Consider the following 13,417-nt stretch of genomic DNA (forward strand, 5'->3'; position numbering starts at 1 on the left):
CCAGGAGTTCGAGGTTGCTGTGAGCTAGGCTGATGCCACAGCACTCACTCTAGCCAAGGCAACAGAGTGAGACTCTGTCTCAAAAAAAAAAAAAAAAAAGTTTTTCTTACTCCTTCTTATTACACCCCATTTTTATGATAATAAATCTCTTATCTCTGAGGATAATAGCCTTTGGGGGCATTTGTTTTTGTTTTCCTCTGTTCCCCACATTGTCTCTGCTACCCCTGTGGACCCCTCTGTTCCTTAAGACACTGAAACACTGATTGTCACAGGGTGTGCCGGGGAAGGGTGAGGTGACCCGTAGGCCTCAGTGTCTGTATTAGGACAGCAGGCCAGATTTTTCACTGTCTCTCCTACCTCCCCACCCCCAAATATCACCTTAGGTCTTTTCTTGAGGCCTTTCCAGGTCAGTTTCTCAATACAGTGGGTGAACCTCTGATGTCATAAGTTGACATCCCTTGTTTATATCCTTTTCCCTCATTCAATTATAGTGTCAGAAGAAAGGAAGATATATGCATTTGTTCTGCCTCAGTTGTTCTGCCCTGGAAATCCCTTTTTTAAAAATATATAAAGTCATCAGCTTTCCTGTTTTAGGAAGGACTACATTTTTCTGAGATTATGTATTGCTTCCTTTCTTTATGTTAAACTGTCTACTCTGAAATAATAGTGATATTAGGAGGCAGATGGAGTCGAGCACAGTGGTATATACCTATAGTCCCAGCTACCTGAGAGGCTGAGGCAGGAGGATCACTTAGCCCAGGAGTCAAAGTCCAGCCTGGGCAATAGAGTGAGACCCTATCTCAAAAAAAGAAAAGAAAATTTGGGAAATGAGGTTGGAGTATTTATTTATTTATTTATTTATTAGTTGTCCCTAAAATGTGTTTTTAAATTTTACTGGTCCTGTGAAATCTAAAAATCAGGAAACCAATGACCTAGGCTTTATTTATTTATTAATAAGCTCAACTCTGAAGGAAGGGACATAAATGGAGCAGTGGCCAGAAGACAGGATAGGAGGAAGAGAAGTTTTTTCTTTTCAGGCTTGAGCACAGGCAGAAAGATGGTTGAAGAAGGCAGTGTAGCAGAATATCAAAGAAAACAATGGTGGCCTGTTCCTGGAGAAAGAAAGCAGTCAGAGGGGTGATGAGCTGGTTCATACCTGTTGGGCCCCCATTTCCTAGAGATGGAAGCGGGCAGGATCTTCTCTTGCCAAATTGGGGAGGCCCTGCCCTGAGGCATGTTTCCACAGTTTCTCCAAACTTTTCTCTCCTGATAGTCTGTTTTAAAAATTAAAATGGAATTAAGTTGATGTCATAGAAGTAGAGAATAGAATAGTGGTTACTAGAGGCTGGGGAGGCCCAGGAGAAGTTGGTCAGCTGGTACAAAGTTATAGTTAGGAGAGTGAGTTCTGGTATTCTCTTACACAGTAGGGTGACTATAGCAAATAATACTTTAGATCTTTGCTTAGCTAAAAGGGAAGATTTTGATTGTTGTCACCACAAAACGGCAAATATTTAAAGTGATGAATATGGTAATTACCTCAATTTGATCATTTAAAATGTATACATGCACCAAAACATCACACTGTACCCCATAAATATATATAATTATAATGTGTCAACTATAGATTTTTAAAACTAGTTAATGACAAAAATTAAAATGAGATGAGGAAAGAGATTTATTTTGTGCCTGGGCAGTGGCTGTGTGGTTACCTGGGGCTGGCAGAGAGTGACACCCCGGGGGGTGAGAGCTGGTTGCCCCTATCCAGCCAGCACCTGGGAACTGAGCACCAGCCCCACCAATGGTCCCCCTTTGTCTCCCCAGGCCTGGTCCAGATCCCTGTGAGCATGTACCAGACGGTGGTGACCAGCCTCGCCCAGGGCAACGGGCCAGTACAGGTGGCCATGGCTCCTGTGACCACCAGGATATCAGACAGCGCAGTCACCATGGACGGCCAGGCTGTGGAGGTGGTGACATTGGAACAGTGACAAGCAGCCATATCATGGCATTGTTTTCTAGTCTACTTCAAAATTTTTTACACGTTTGCAGAGGTGCAATCAAATGGAATTAAGTCTCTCGACTTTGGAAGAAAAGTTTTGTTTAACCTTTTTTTTTAAAAGGAAGAAAGGCAACGGATTTTGGAATTGCATTTTTTAAAGCACCACTCGATTTTCTGGGATTGGTGGAGTAAGAAACTGCATCGTCAATTTCACCATCCCAAAAAAGCCAAATTGTGGCAGGACTTTTCTGCAGAAACGTGTGTGTATACTTATGTGTGTGTATGTGTGAGTGTGAATATATGTATATGTGTACATATGGACATACACATTTACATATATATAAAGTATATATATATACATATATATATATGTATGAAACCCGCATGGAATTATCTGTATGAAATCAAGGTGAGCTGTGGAAACGATAATTCACCCAGTTTAGTGGGTGGTAGGGTACGTGGCCAGACACAGTCACCCGGTTTTTGTTCATACCAGGGTCATGCGTTGAGCTACTGACAAACTCAGGCGGAGGTGACCATGCCCTTCACCAAAGCTGCCTCCCAGTGGCTGCCCAGAACTCTCCCTGCTGGACTCACCTGAGGAAGATTCCAGAACGAGATGGGTCCAGAAAATGTGCTTACGAGGTCCAGAGGCCGCATGGTCTGCCAGCTGAGACGTTCCTTGGGCTGGCCCAGGTGCTGACCTTGCCACAGGCAGATGAATGTCCTGAAAGCTCCCGGGCAGGGACAAGAGGGTTCTCCTCGGCCTCCCATCTCCTCCCCTTCCCAGGAATCCTTCTTGATCTCATGACTATTAAAATGTTGCTTTGGTTTTAAGGTCAGTCCTGAATTGGTCCTGTATGTGAACGGAAGGTAACAGAAGTATTAAGGGTTGAGGAGTGCGAGAGTGTGTTAAGTGTGCTGGTGGGTGTGTGGTGCGTGGCGGGGGAGAGAATGGGAAGGGGGTGGGAGGGGTTGGAAGGGAAAGGAAGGAGAGAGAGAAACAGCTTCCTGGACCAGGACACTCGAACAGGAGCAATTTTCTCTAGCTGTCTGTAGCTGAACAGAGGAGACGCTGGAACTGAAAGGAAGGGACACCTGGCTCATGGAAGGTTGGCCATCACCATGGGATGTGACAGAAAAGGGCTGAAGGTGTTTCCTGCATGCCTGGATCAGGCCCTGTTTCGGAAGGGACTCTGCAAGACCCGTTTTCCTGGGTGCAGCCTGGAGGCCCAGGCCCTGAACAGCTTTCCGGCTCACAGGTGTTGATCGGTCGGGGTATTCTTTGTAACTATCAAATTCTGTCTTCTTAGCTGCAAGCCCTGAGTTTCCAGTGGCTAAATTCACCTGACTTTTTCAACAGGCCAAATCTCTGCTCCTTGAGTACAGGAACAACTCTTCCTCCCTCCTCCTAGGTCCCCCCCATATGTGTGATAGTGTATTTAATGTGTTTTTTTTAATGCGACATTAAAAGATTCTTCATGTCTTGCTCAGCCTTTGAGAAAAGTTTCAGATTCTTGTATTTGCTTGTTTTATATAAAACTATCCAATGTTCTTTGTATGTTCTTTTCTGTACGTAATGGGGGGAGGGGAGGGAAATTTACATATAAATAGTCCTAGTTCTACAATTTGTTATTTTTTTAATTATTATTTTTTATCGTCATTGTGAAGCTGTTCAGGGGCTTTAAATCCCGTGTTCCTTTGTGGTGAAATAACCTCCTAATAGTTTGAGAAATTGCCAAGAAGAAGAAAAAAGCAAAACTCCAGTAGCAGAGCATGGATTCTGTGTTGTTTTCCATTCTGTCTATTACTGCCTCATTCAATAAATAGTTAAAAATGTGGCAACAGCAAGTGAACTGTTCATCTCTATAGGAGCACTTGGCCTCTCAGGCGAAAGGAACTCTATCTTGGGGTGGCTTGTTCTGCTTTTTAAAAGGTACTCGTCAGCCTGGATGACAGAGTAAGACTGTCTCAAAAAAAATTTTTTTTAAAGAAAAAGGTACTTAAGATCAGTGATCAGTGATCTTTGACCTCTGCCCCTTGGCACTGTGGAGCTCCATAAGGAAGACCCTGAGGACGAGCCCAGGGCCTCTTGCAAGCCCAGTCACCAGACCACCTCCATTTCCTATAGAATCTGTTTTCTTATACTGATGTTCTAGGAGAAAAATCTAATTTGAAAAATCCTAAAGACAGTTAGAAAGCCTCTACTCACTCTGAAGGGTTTTGTTGGTTTTTTTTTTGAGACAGAGTCTTGCTCTGTCGCCCAGAGCTAGAGTGCAGTAGCATCATCACAGCTCACTGAAACCTCAAACTCCTGGGCTCAAGCGACCTTCCTGCCTCAGCCTCCCAAGTAGCTGGGACTACAAGTACACGCAAGGCCCGCCTAATTTTTCTATTTTTAGTAGAGATGGGCTCTGGCTCTTGCTCAGGCTGGTCTTCAACTCCTGAGCTCAAGCAATCCTCCCGCCTCGGCCTCCCAGAGTGCCAGGATTACAGGCAGGAGCCACCATGCCCGGCCCTGAAGGGTTTTTTAAAAATTTCATATCCACATTAAAAATCAGGGTGAGTGATGATGGTGCCTCTCCATCTCGGGAGGTTCTCCCAACATGAGTGTTTAACACTGGAGTGAATTATCCTTCTTGAAGCAGAAGCCCCAAGCCATGAATTGTCGCCTTGCGTCCTCACTTCTTGGTTTCCCACACAGCTCACCGTCTTAACATGACAACTGCTGTCTTTTCAGCTGCATCTCCTGCCACAGCGCCAGCCTTGGGCCTCCCTAAAGCCCCCAGTGGCTTTGCACCTCCATGCTTGTGCACACTTTTCCTCAGCCTGAAACGACCTGCCCTCCTTGCCATCTCCGCCACTCCTTTCTTTTCACTGGTATTTTCGGTCGGTTTCCTTGTGATGATTAGAATTGGATGGGAGGCCAAGAAATGTTTTCTTTGTTGTATGACAATTCAACAAAGCCAGGTGCCCACCTCTCCCCCTCTTGTGCAAATGGCACACCATCACCTATTTTCACCAGAGAAGGAGGGACCAGAAAAAGGAGTCACTGCAGCCCAGTCAACCAAACATCCCCACTGCTGGCTGCCTGTAGAGCAGCTGGGTTCTTCTAGAATACCTGCCAATCAGGAGCAGTCTCTCCAGAGGTGCCTTCCATATAGTCCATGCTGTTTGCCCGGCAAGAGCCAGGCACTGCCTTTGCCACAAGCATGTATTGACAACTGTTGCTGGTGCAGCTAATGGAGACCTTCACTTCCATTACTGCCTAAGTCACCAACAGGGGCTACTAACTCAGCTGTCTACAGGGACCAGGTAGGCCAGTCAATGAGGGAAGTGGGGACAATTCAAGTGTGGGAGAAGGGGGAGTGACGGAGACACGCAGGGTGAAGAGTATCTATCTAAAGGGGGCAGCCTCTCCTAGGTGCTAGTACATTGTCACCATGCAGGAATATAGACCCTGATGCCTCATCTTTAAAATTTTCCAGAGATTCTAGGGAATCCAGATTTTTATATGAAATCTTCTGACTTCAACAACAAATTAAAAATTCTTTACATACTCCGCAGGCAAAATAAAACCCATCTGTAGACCAGCTCTGGCCTGAGGGTCAGTTCTGTTTAACTTCATGAACGCCTACCACGTGCCCGGTGATAGAGCACGGTGAGGAGGAGACATTCACGTAAACAGGTCCCGGCAGCCCAGTGTGACAAGGTGCAGTCTGGACAGAGCTCTAGCAGAACAAGTTCTCTTATCTCACTTGATCTCTCTCAGGGTCCATCTGTGTTAAGTAGTTGATCATCCAGGCTGCAGACAGGGATCTGGTACTCACAGAAACCAAGAGACTGGTCCAAGATTCACTGGTGATGCTGGTCACTACTGGTGTTATCCCAACTCAGATGAATGAGCTAAGGAGAACCAGAAGGGTAGGGAACAATAGGGAACCCTCTGCCAGTAAGGAGAGCTCAGGCTGCCAATGTCCCCCAGGCTTTGCTCAGACCCCAGCAAGGCTCTCTTCCCCCGCTCGGTAAGGCCCCTGGAGCCTCAGCAGCAGGCATGGCAGAGTCATGCCGGACCCATGGTGGGTCATTTTGGTGTCAGCACCAAATTTCATCAGGGAGGAAACTAGAGCTTAGTTATTTGGAACAGGGGCTACGTGGGGTGAGGGAGTAGAGCCCACATCTCCCCTCTCCCCTCCACCTCAGCGGGCTGTGGGCCACCCAGGTCATCAGCCCAAGCCAGCCTATGGCTTCGGCACAGCTGGTGCTCAGATGCTGAGCCAGTGCGTTCCCACCTGGCCTCTGCTGTTCACTCCAGGAGGGCAACGCTTGAAGAAGATCCTCAGGATGATGGAAGGAGGAACCGTGGAGAGGGGAGGAGGCCTGCAGGACTGGGCCCGGACTGAAATAGCCAAAGAGCGCAGGTATTCCCCACCTGCCGTCCCACTCCTGGTGCTGAGCCCCTGAATGAGGCCCCAAGCCCCTCTCAATTTTGAGTTTCTCCCTCCTGAAAACCGCTGGGCTGTTAGCAAACACTTGTTGAGTGCTGGTGGCCCGGACAGTATTTCCACATAGTGGAGAAAGGAGGAAGGAGCAGGAAGAGCCAGGGTTTCCTGAGAGCCTGGGACTTACCTAGAGCCACCCTGGGAGGCAGGGTTGGCCTGGGCCAGGAGCCCTGTCCAGAGGCTTTCCTGGGTCTTGTTTATGAGAACTGTACCTTGTGTACAATGAGAGTATTTACACGGCAGCACAGATAATAGTTCTACAGCCCTTACAATGTCTTGTACTGTACTAATTTATCTATGTATATTAACTTAATCTTTACAAAGTACTATTATTATTCCCACTTCACATGTGAGCAAACTGAGGCACAAAGAGATTAAGTCAAATAGCTTGTCCAATTCACACTGCTAGTAAGAGGCAGAGCCAAGATAAAAACATGGGCAGGCTGGCCCTAGAATCTGTGCCTGGAAACACTACTTGACACGCTTCTCTTGTGGCCTGAAATGGATGAAAGCTGAGAGGATAAGGGCATTTTAATACTTTTTAAAAGTAGCTTAGCTAATATTGGGAGGGGGAGCTAGAAACTGTCTCCCAAAATTTAATGCACTTGCAAATGAAACTGTTAGTGAAACTTAAATTTACTGGGTCTCAACTCAAACTTATGAATTTATCTACCCTTTACGAAACTAAGTTACAGTTACCATTACTAAATGGCTGCTCTGCATTTTACTATGCAAAACACCTGACACACTTATTTCTAACCCTCCGCAATCTTACAGGAGGGAGCGATTCCATTTTATGGGTCTGGGAACTGAGACACACGCAGCATCTTCCGCAAGGTAAATGCAGAACAAGCAAATGGAGGCCTGGGGTCACACCCAGCTGTGTATCGTAAGTATGAGCACGTGCACACAAGCACGTGCTCACACACACACACAGGAACGTCTCACTGGGCGAGTCAACCTAGTTCTTAGTCAGAAAATTGAGGGAACCCAAAACATCCATTCGCACACATTTTCATTACTCAAAAATTTTCTGCAAAAATCCAACGTTAATATTGTTAAATAATGTGATGTAAAAATGTTGATTTTATTCCTAAAAAAGTCTGGCCATGTGATATCCTGCCAGGGGTGAAGGACGGTGAAAACGTTGATGTGGGAACACATTCCTGGGCCCCAAGTTACATTATGTTGTCTTCTTTAAACTCCCCAGGGCCCAAATGAGGGGGGTGTGGGGGCGGGGAGAATGAAATCAGTTAATGACAAAATTCAAGAACCACTGGGAAAGGAGGCCAAGCCAAATCTTGGCAAAGAACTGTGAAGTCAGGGGAGCCTAAGCCCCCAACAGTCTTTTGGCTTCTTCGTGCCCTTTTGTGGGAGCCTTTAGCCACCACCCCCCCCCCCCCCCCCCCCCCCCCCCCCCCCCCCCCGATTTAGGCTACGAAGGTTAAAGCCCAGGGCCACGTGGCTGGTTCACCCTCCAAATGAACCTGCTCCCTCCTGCTGAGCCCTCTGCTCCGCTTACCACCCAGATTCTCAAAACCTGAACATTTTAATTTACACCTTATGTATTTTCCTTACCAGAGTTATTTTTACAGACAGCAATGTTTCGACCAAAGAAATTAATCTAGAATTCTGGAATTTGCCAGAATTTATCAAAATCGTTGCAGAAAAAAACACAGAATTTTTTTTCGTAAAGAAAATATTTTCTTTCTGTGTGGGAAAGGCAGCAGTAAGAAAAAAATATATATTTTTAAAATTATCAAAAGATGAACTTCTAGGAATCCTATGGGAAAAAATTTAATTAACAAAAGCTGAGGGAGACTGACCACATAGTAGGATTCTCTGCCCTGGGTGGGTCTCGGGATACTCATCTGCACAGAACAGCGGTTCGCGGAGCTCTATCACCAGCACGGTGCGGTGGCCAGGTCGGTCCTTCGCTCTCGCCACGAGCCGCCGGGTGGCCCCGTCCCAGCCCCTCCCGCGGGCCCCGCCTGGCGGGCCACCGGCACCGCCCCTGCCCGCCCTCCGAGTCTGCACGGGACCACGCAGGGAAGCGCCTGGCGCCTGCCTCCAAACTTTCCCGACTGTGAGCAGCAGAAACCCGGGGGCGGCCTGCGCAAGGGCGGGCGCCGTCTCCAGCGGCCCGGGCTGCGCAGGAGTGGGGCACCGGGTCCCTGGGAGCCCCCAAGTCCCTAGGGCGCTCCGCGAACTCGAATCCCGACTCCCAGAGCCACGGGCGCGGAAGTCGCGTCCGATTGGCCGGACGAAGTCACGTGTCCGCCCGCGGCCCAATCAGCTATGGCCAGGGCCTCGGGGCGGCTTGGTCCACGCCGCACGTGAGAGCTGCACCGGAGAAGCGGCCTTGGCGTGTGTCCGCCGACCGGTAGTTGCTGGTACTTGCCGTCGTTACTGCCCAAAATGCCGCAGCCAGGGAACGATGGAGCTGGGATCCTAACGGCCTCCCGGCTGGCCACACTGGGTCATGTCCAGGCTCCCTCCTGGGTCTGTGAAGGGCGGAGTCCGTACGGAGGTGTCACTCGTGTAACTAACAGTGCGCCCCATCCTCCCACTCCCACCGTCCCCAGTAACCTCAAGGAATTTTGTCACAACAACAAAAATAGTTTTATTGAGAATTTACGTGCCATTAAGTTCATCCGTTTAAACTGTACCATCAATAGTCTTTAGTATATTTACAAAGTTGTACAACCATCACCATAATCTAATTTTAGAACAGTTTCATTATCCTAAAAAGAAGCATTTGTTTTTAATACTTTTCCCCAAAAATAACTTGAAGCAGGTTACATAAAAGCTGTATACAATGAGGTAAAAAAAAAAAAATAGGAATGAGAAATCAAAGACCAAAGGAGGTCACACATTTGCCAACTTGGGGTCACCACTGTTGGTATGACGAAGGCTCCCATTTAGCTCTGGTCTTGGCAAAGAGGTTCCTGTTGCCAGAGAGGGGACAAGGCACCAGTTACTCAAAGAAACAAAAGTACTGAATACTTTTTTTAAAAAGCTTAAGAGAACTCCAAGTTACATTTAGCATCTTCCAGAACATTTTTATAGCCAAAGATTTAAATAGCTTTAATTATTTCCTTCAGCTTTTAAAGCCTTGAGTATTACTTTTAAAACACCTCAGTTTCAAAGGCATTTTGGGAGGAGCTAAACTAATGTGACATTTAAGTGTTTATTTAGAGAACATTATCTAAGGAAAGGATGGAAGAGAGATAAGTATGGCGAGCAAGTCAATTGTGCCCTCTGAAATGGCCACAGCAAGAAATTGCCTGGGACTTTTCCCATTCCCTGGGATTGGCGGTCAGAGCCACAACTGGGGACAAAGAGTTCTCTCCACCCTGCATTCTCAAGAGAATCACCAACCATAGGAGCAGGAGCCTGCAAAACTCACCCTGCTGCCCAGGCCATCTGGGAAGACCTGCAGGGAAACGGGAGGAGCTAGTAGGGTCCGTTGGTCTTGGGAAAGTGCTTAAGGATGTCTGCTTTCCCTCTGCCACCCTCCCTGCTGTCCTCCACCCTCTACCCCCATTCCTGGAGGATCTGGACCACAGGAGAGCAGGGAAGTGTCATCAAGGCAGACCATGCCCCCGCCCCCAACACCCCATCCTGCCTTCCCTCAGAACAGGAAAAGGAATGTAGTTGAACTTAAGTTTGAGATTGAGTTTGAGATTGGATGGACTTAATGATGAAACAGCTTTACAAAGTTATGGAATTCACCTAAAATGTCATTAAGGAACTAGAAGAGTCAACAGAACACATAAAGGCAGTGACTGCAGAAAATAAAACCATTTTATGTCCAATTCTGAGTCAAGATGCCTTTGTTTTGCAAACAGAAGACACCTGACTTGTGGATTAGTCAGTGGCAAGGAAGGGTTCCATTTCCACTCTCAGAGACACAAATCTGTTTTCATGAAAGGGTGGGCCCCCCACTGACCTGAAAAAATGGGGGGGTGGGCATTTCTGCCTGCAGCTCACCTACCCTGACAACCTCCTGGAAGTTGTCTTTCCTCTTCTGGTCCTAAAGGTGTCCAGTTCTCCGCCCCCCCCCCAGGGAGCTGAGGTGATAGAAGGCTGACTCCCAGAAGGTAGGGACCTCCAGGACAGGGTAGGGAGGACGTCACTGGGGGCAGGGGACATCTGTGGATGGAGCTGGACAGGGGGCCCTGGTTGGGAAGAGGAAGCCTTCATTGCAGGCTCACTGCCATCCCCACAGCCTGCTGCCTCCTTTCCCAGCCAGACTTTCGCCCCAGGAAACCCCAGGAGCCAGTGCAGGGAGAGGCCTCCATCCCTGGAAGGTTCAGGTTGTATCTGGGCCAACACCTGTAGCAGAGCTTCGAGAACCCTTACACAGGACTTGCCCACCTCCCACAAGGATTGGCTTTTCAGCTTCTGCCGTCTGAGAAACGACATATCCACCGTGAATGCAAAACTCTTCCTGTGTCATTTTTTCATCACAGCATTTATATACATTTAAAAATGCCTAGATTGGGCTGGGTGCGGTGGCTCAAGCCTGTAATCCTAGCACTCTGGGAGGCCGAGGTGGGAGGATCGCTGGAGGTCAGGACTTCAAAACCAGCCTGAGCAAGAGCAAGACCCCGTCTCTCCTGAAAAATAGAAAGAAATTAGCTGGACAACTAAAAAATATATAGAAAAAATTAGCCGGGCATGGTGGTGCATGCCTGTAGTCCCAGCTACTCAGGAGGCTGAGGCAGGAGGATCGCTTGAGCCCAGGAGTCTGAGGTTGCTGTGAGCTAGGCTGACACCACGGCACTCTAGCCTGGGCAATAGAGCAAGACTGTTGCCTAGGAAAAAAAAAAAAATGCCTAGATCACATCATTGCTGGGGAGTTTAGGGAAGTATGAGGGATTCCCCACTTGGGCAAGGAGCCAGCCTAAACATAAACTTGGGGTTGTCGTCATGACACGGCTTCTGATCTAGTCCCCGCCCCAGCACCTTTCCTTGACCACCTCCCAAGATGGGGTGCTCACCCTGCCTGCCCCCCCGTGAGTCATTATCAAGGCCCCACCTCCCAGTTAGGAAGTTCTGAGATGCACAGAGGGTACTGCTCTGTAACATCTGCCCATTGCGCCTGCTTCCACTTTATTTTTTGTAGAGATTGGGGTCTGGCTATGTTGCCCAGGCTGGTCTCCAACTCCTGGTCTCCAGTGATCCTCCTGCCTTGGCGTCCCAAAGTGCTGGGATTACAGGCGTGAGCCACTAAGCCCAGCCTTGCTCTCTTAAGTCACAGAGAACTGTAAAGCTCTCAATTCCTTCAAATACTTGAAAAGAGCCTTCACATTGCCACCAAAATCTTTCATAGCTAAAATCTTCAGTTTTTCCCGGAGAAGGGTGAGTTGTTTCCAGTAACGGAGTGGACTAGATTTCCTGAACGGCCCTCCCAGTGGAAACCAACAAAGCTGGATCAAAGTATATCTTTTGAAATCTGTCTTTAAATGAACAGTAATAGGGCAAGTAAACTGTAGAAGGGCCCTGGGTGCCCAGACCGTCACTGGGCTGGTCCAACTCTGAGCAGACACTCTGAAGATAGTGCCAGAACCTGCCCAAGGCCCAGGTGTGGTCTGCTCCCCTCCCGTGACCTGTGGCCTGTCCCTGGTGAATGTGTGTCAACCTAAGTCACAAATCTTCCCTTCCACCTTCATGTCGGTAGAGTCAGGTCTCCTCCATTCTTCCCCTTGCATGATTGATTTTTTTTTCTAGCCTAAACATAAGATTTCACACTTGCTCTTCTCAGATATCAACTTGCTGGTTCTAACCTATCATTCTATGCCAGGGTTTCTCAACCTTGCCTCTAATGACACCTCGGACCGGATAATTCTTTATCAAGAAGGGCCATCCTGTGCACTGTAGGGTGTGAAGCAGCATCCTTGGCCTCTACCCGCAAAGGTGACAGTAGCACCTCCCCTCCAGTTGTGACAATCAAAAATGTCTCCAGACATTGCCAAATGTCCCCCGAAGGGGCAAAAATCACCTCCCATTGAGATCCCGTCCTCTCCTGTCCCCGTGTCAACCACATGCTCTGCCTGTATTCAGGTGGCAAATGACTGTGGTGGGAACAGGATCACACTGCAGCCCTGGCGCCCTCCAGACTGAACCCAGACTCCGAGGGGCAGTGTCCTGGGCTTCACAAGCTTCATCTGCCACAATTCTCTGCCGTGATTCTCCCGCCATCACTTGGCTGCAGCTGGTTCCTTCCAAGCACCGCACTGTGCGACCAGTGTTCCTCCTCCTGGAGCCACTTCTTCCCACTTCTGTCTCTCCTCTAAGGCTCGACGTAGAAGCTACCTGCACGCAGAGCCCACTACCTGCAGCACCCCAGCCCTGGGGGCTGTGCCTTTCTCTGGCCCCAGCACCTCCTCCTGTCTGCACCACATTCACCAGCCCCGTCCATACTGCCCAGCAGGGCTGGTTACTGCGCCCAGCCCAGCCACCCAGGTCAGCTGTATGTAGCAGGACAGGCCCCATCTCTGGGTGCACAGCCGCCCAGCCCTTTGCTGTTGGTGTCTAACGAGAATGTCAGTGTGCTCCCTCAGCCAGCCTCGCTCTGCATGAAAGCTGGGCTTTGCTGGAGCCTCACGGGTGGTTTTGATGGCGCTTTGCCTGAGGACACTTACTCTGTACTCTAAAAGCTGCCCAGATGCCTGCTGCCTGCCTTGGAAGAGCTACTCTGTGGGCCCTGCCTCCTCAGCCCTCGGGCTGGAGCCATCAGCTAGCCCTGGGCCCTGCCAAGCAGGCCTTCCAGTGACCCCCGCACAAGGGTCCCCTCCATTGTGGGAACTTGGACTCCAAGGTGGCCAGGATCCTGGAGGTGCCTGAGGTCCAAGGCCTCAAGGAGTGGGAAGCCGGACTGCAACCCCCAGGTCTGTGGGATGCCAGGGCCTCC

General features: G+C 48.8%; 1 protein-coding gene across 1 annotated transcript in view; it reads left to right on the top strand.

The window, feature by feature from the left end:
* The window catches only part of NRF1 (nuclear respiratory factor 1), a 117,374-nt gene extending 115,359 nt beyond the window's left edge, over window positions 1-2,015 (top strand). Inside the window, exon 8 of the mRNA XM_012664751.1 lies at window positions 1,822-2,015. Coding sequence (XP_012520205.1) covers window positions 1,822-1,985 — 164 coding nt within the window. The 3' untranslated portion in view covers window positions 1,986-2,015. The remainder of the gene's footprint in view (window positions 1-1,821) is intronic.
* Window positions 2,016-13,417: the final 11,402 nt, after the last annotated feature.

Source organism: Propithecus coquereli, unplaced genomic scaffold (genome assembly GCF_000956105.1).
Source record: "Propithecus coquereli isolate 6110/MARCELLA unplaced genomic scaffold, Pcoq_1.0 Scaffold91, whole genome shotgun sequence".
Lineage (NCBI taxonomy): Eukaryota > Metazoa > Chordata > Mammalia > Primates > Indriidae > Propithecus > Propithecus coquereli.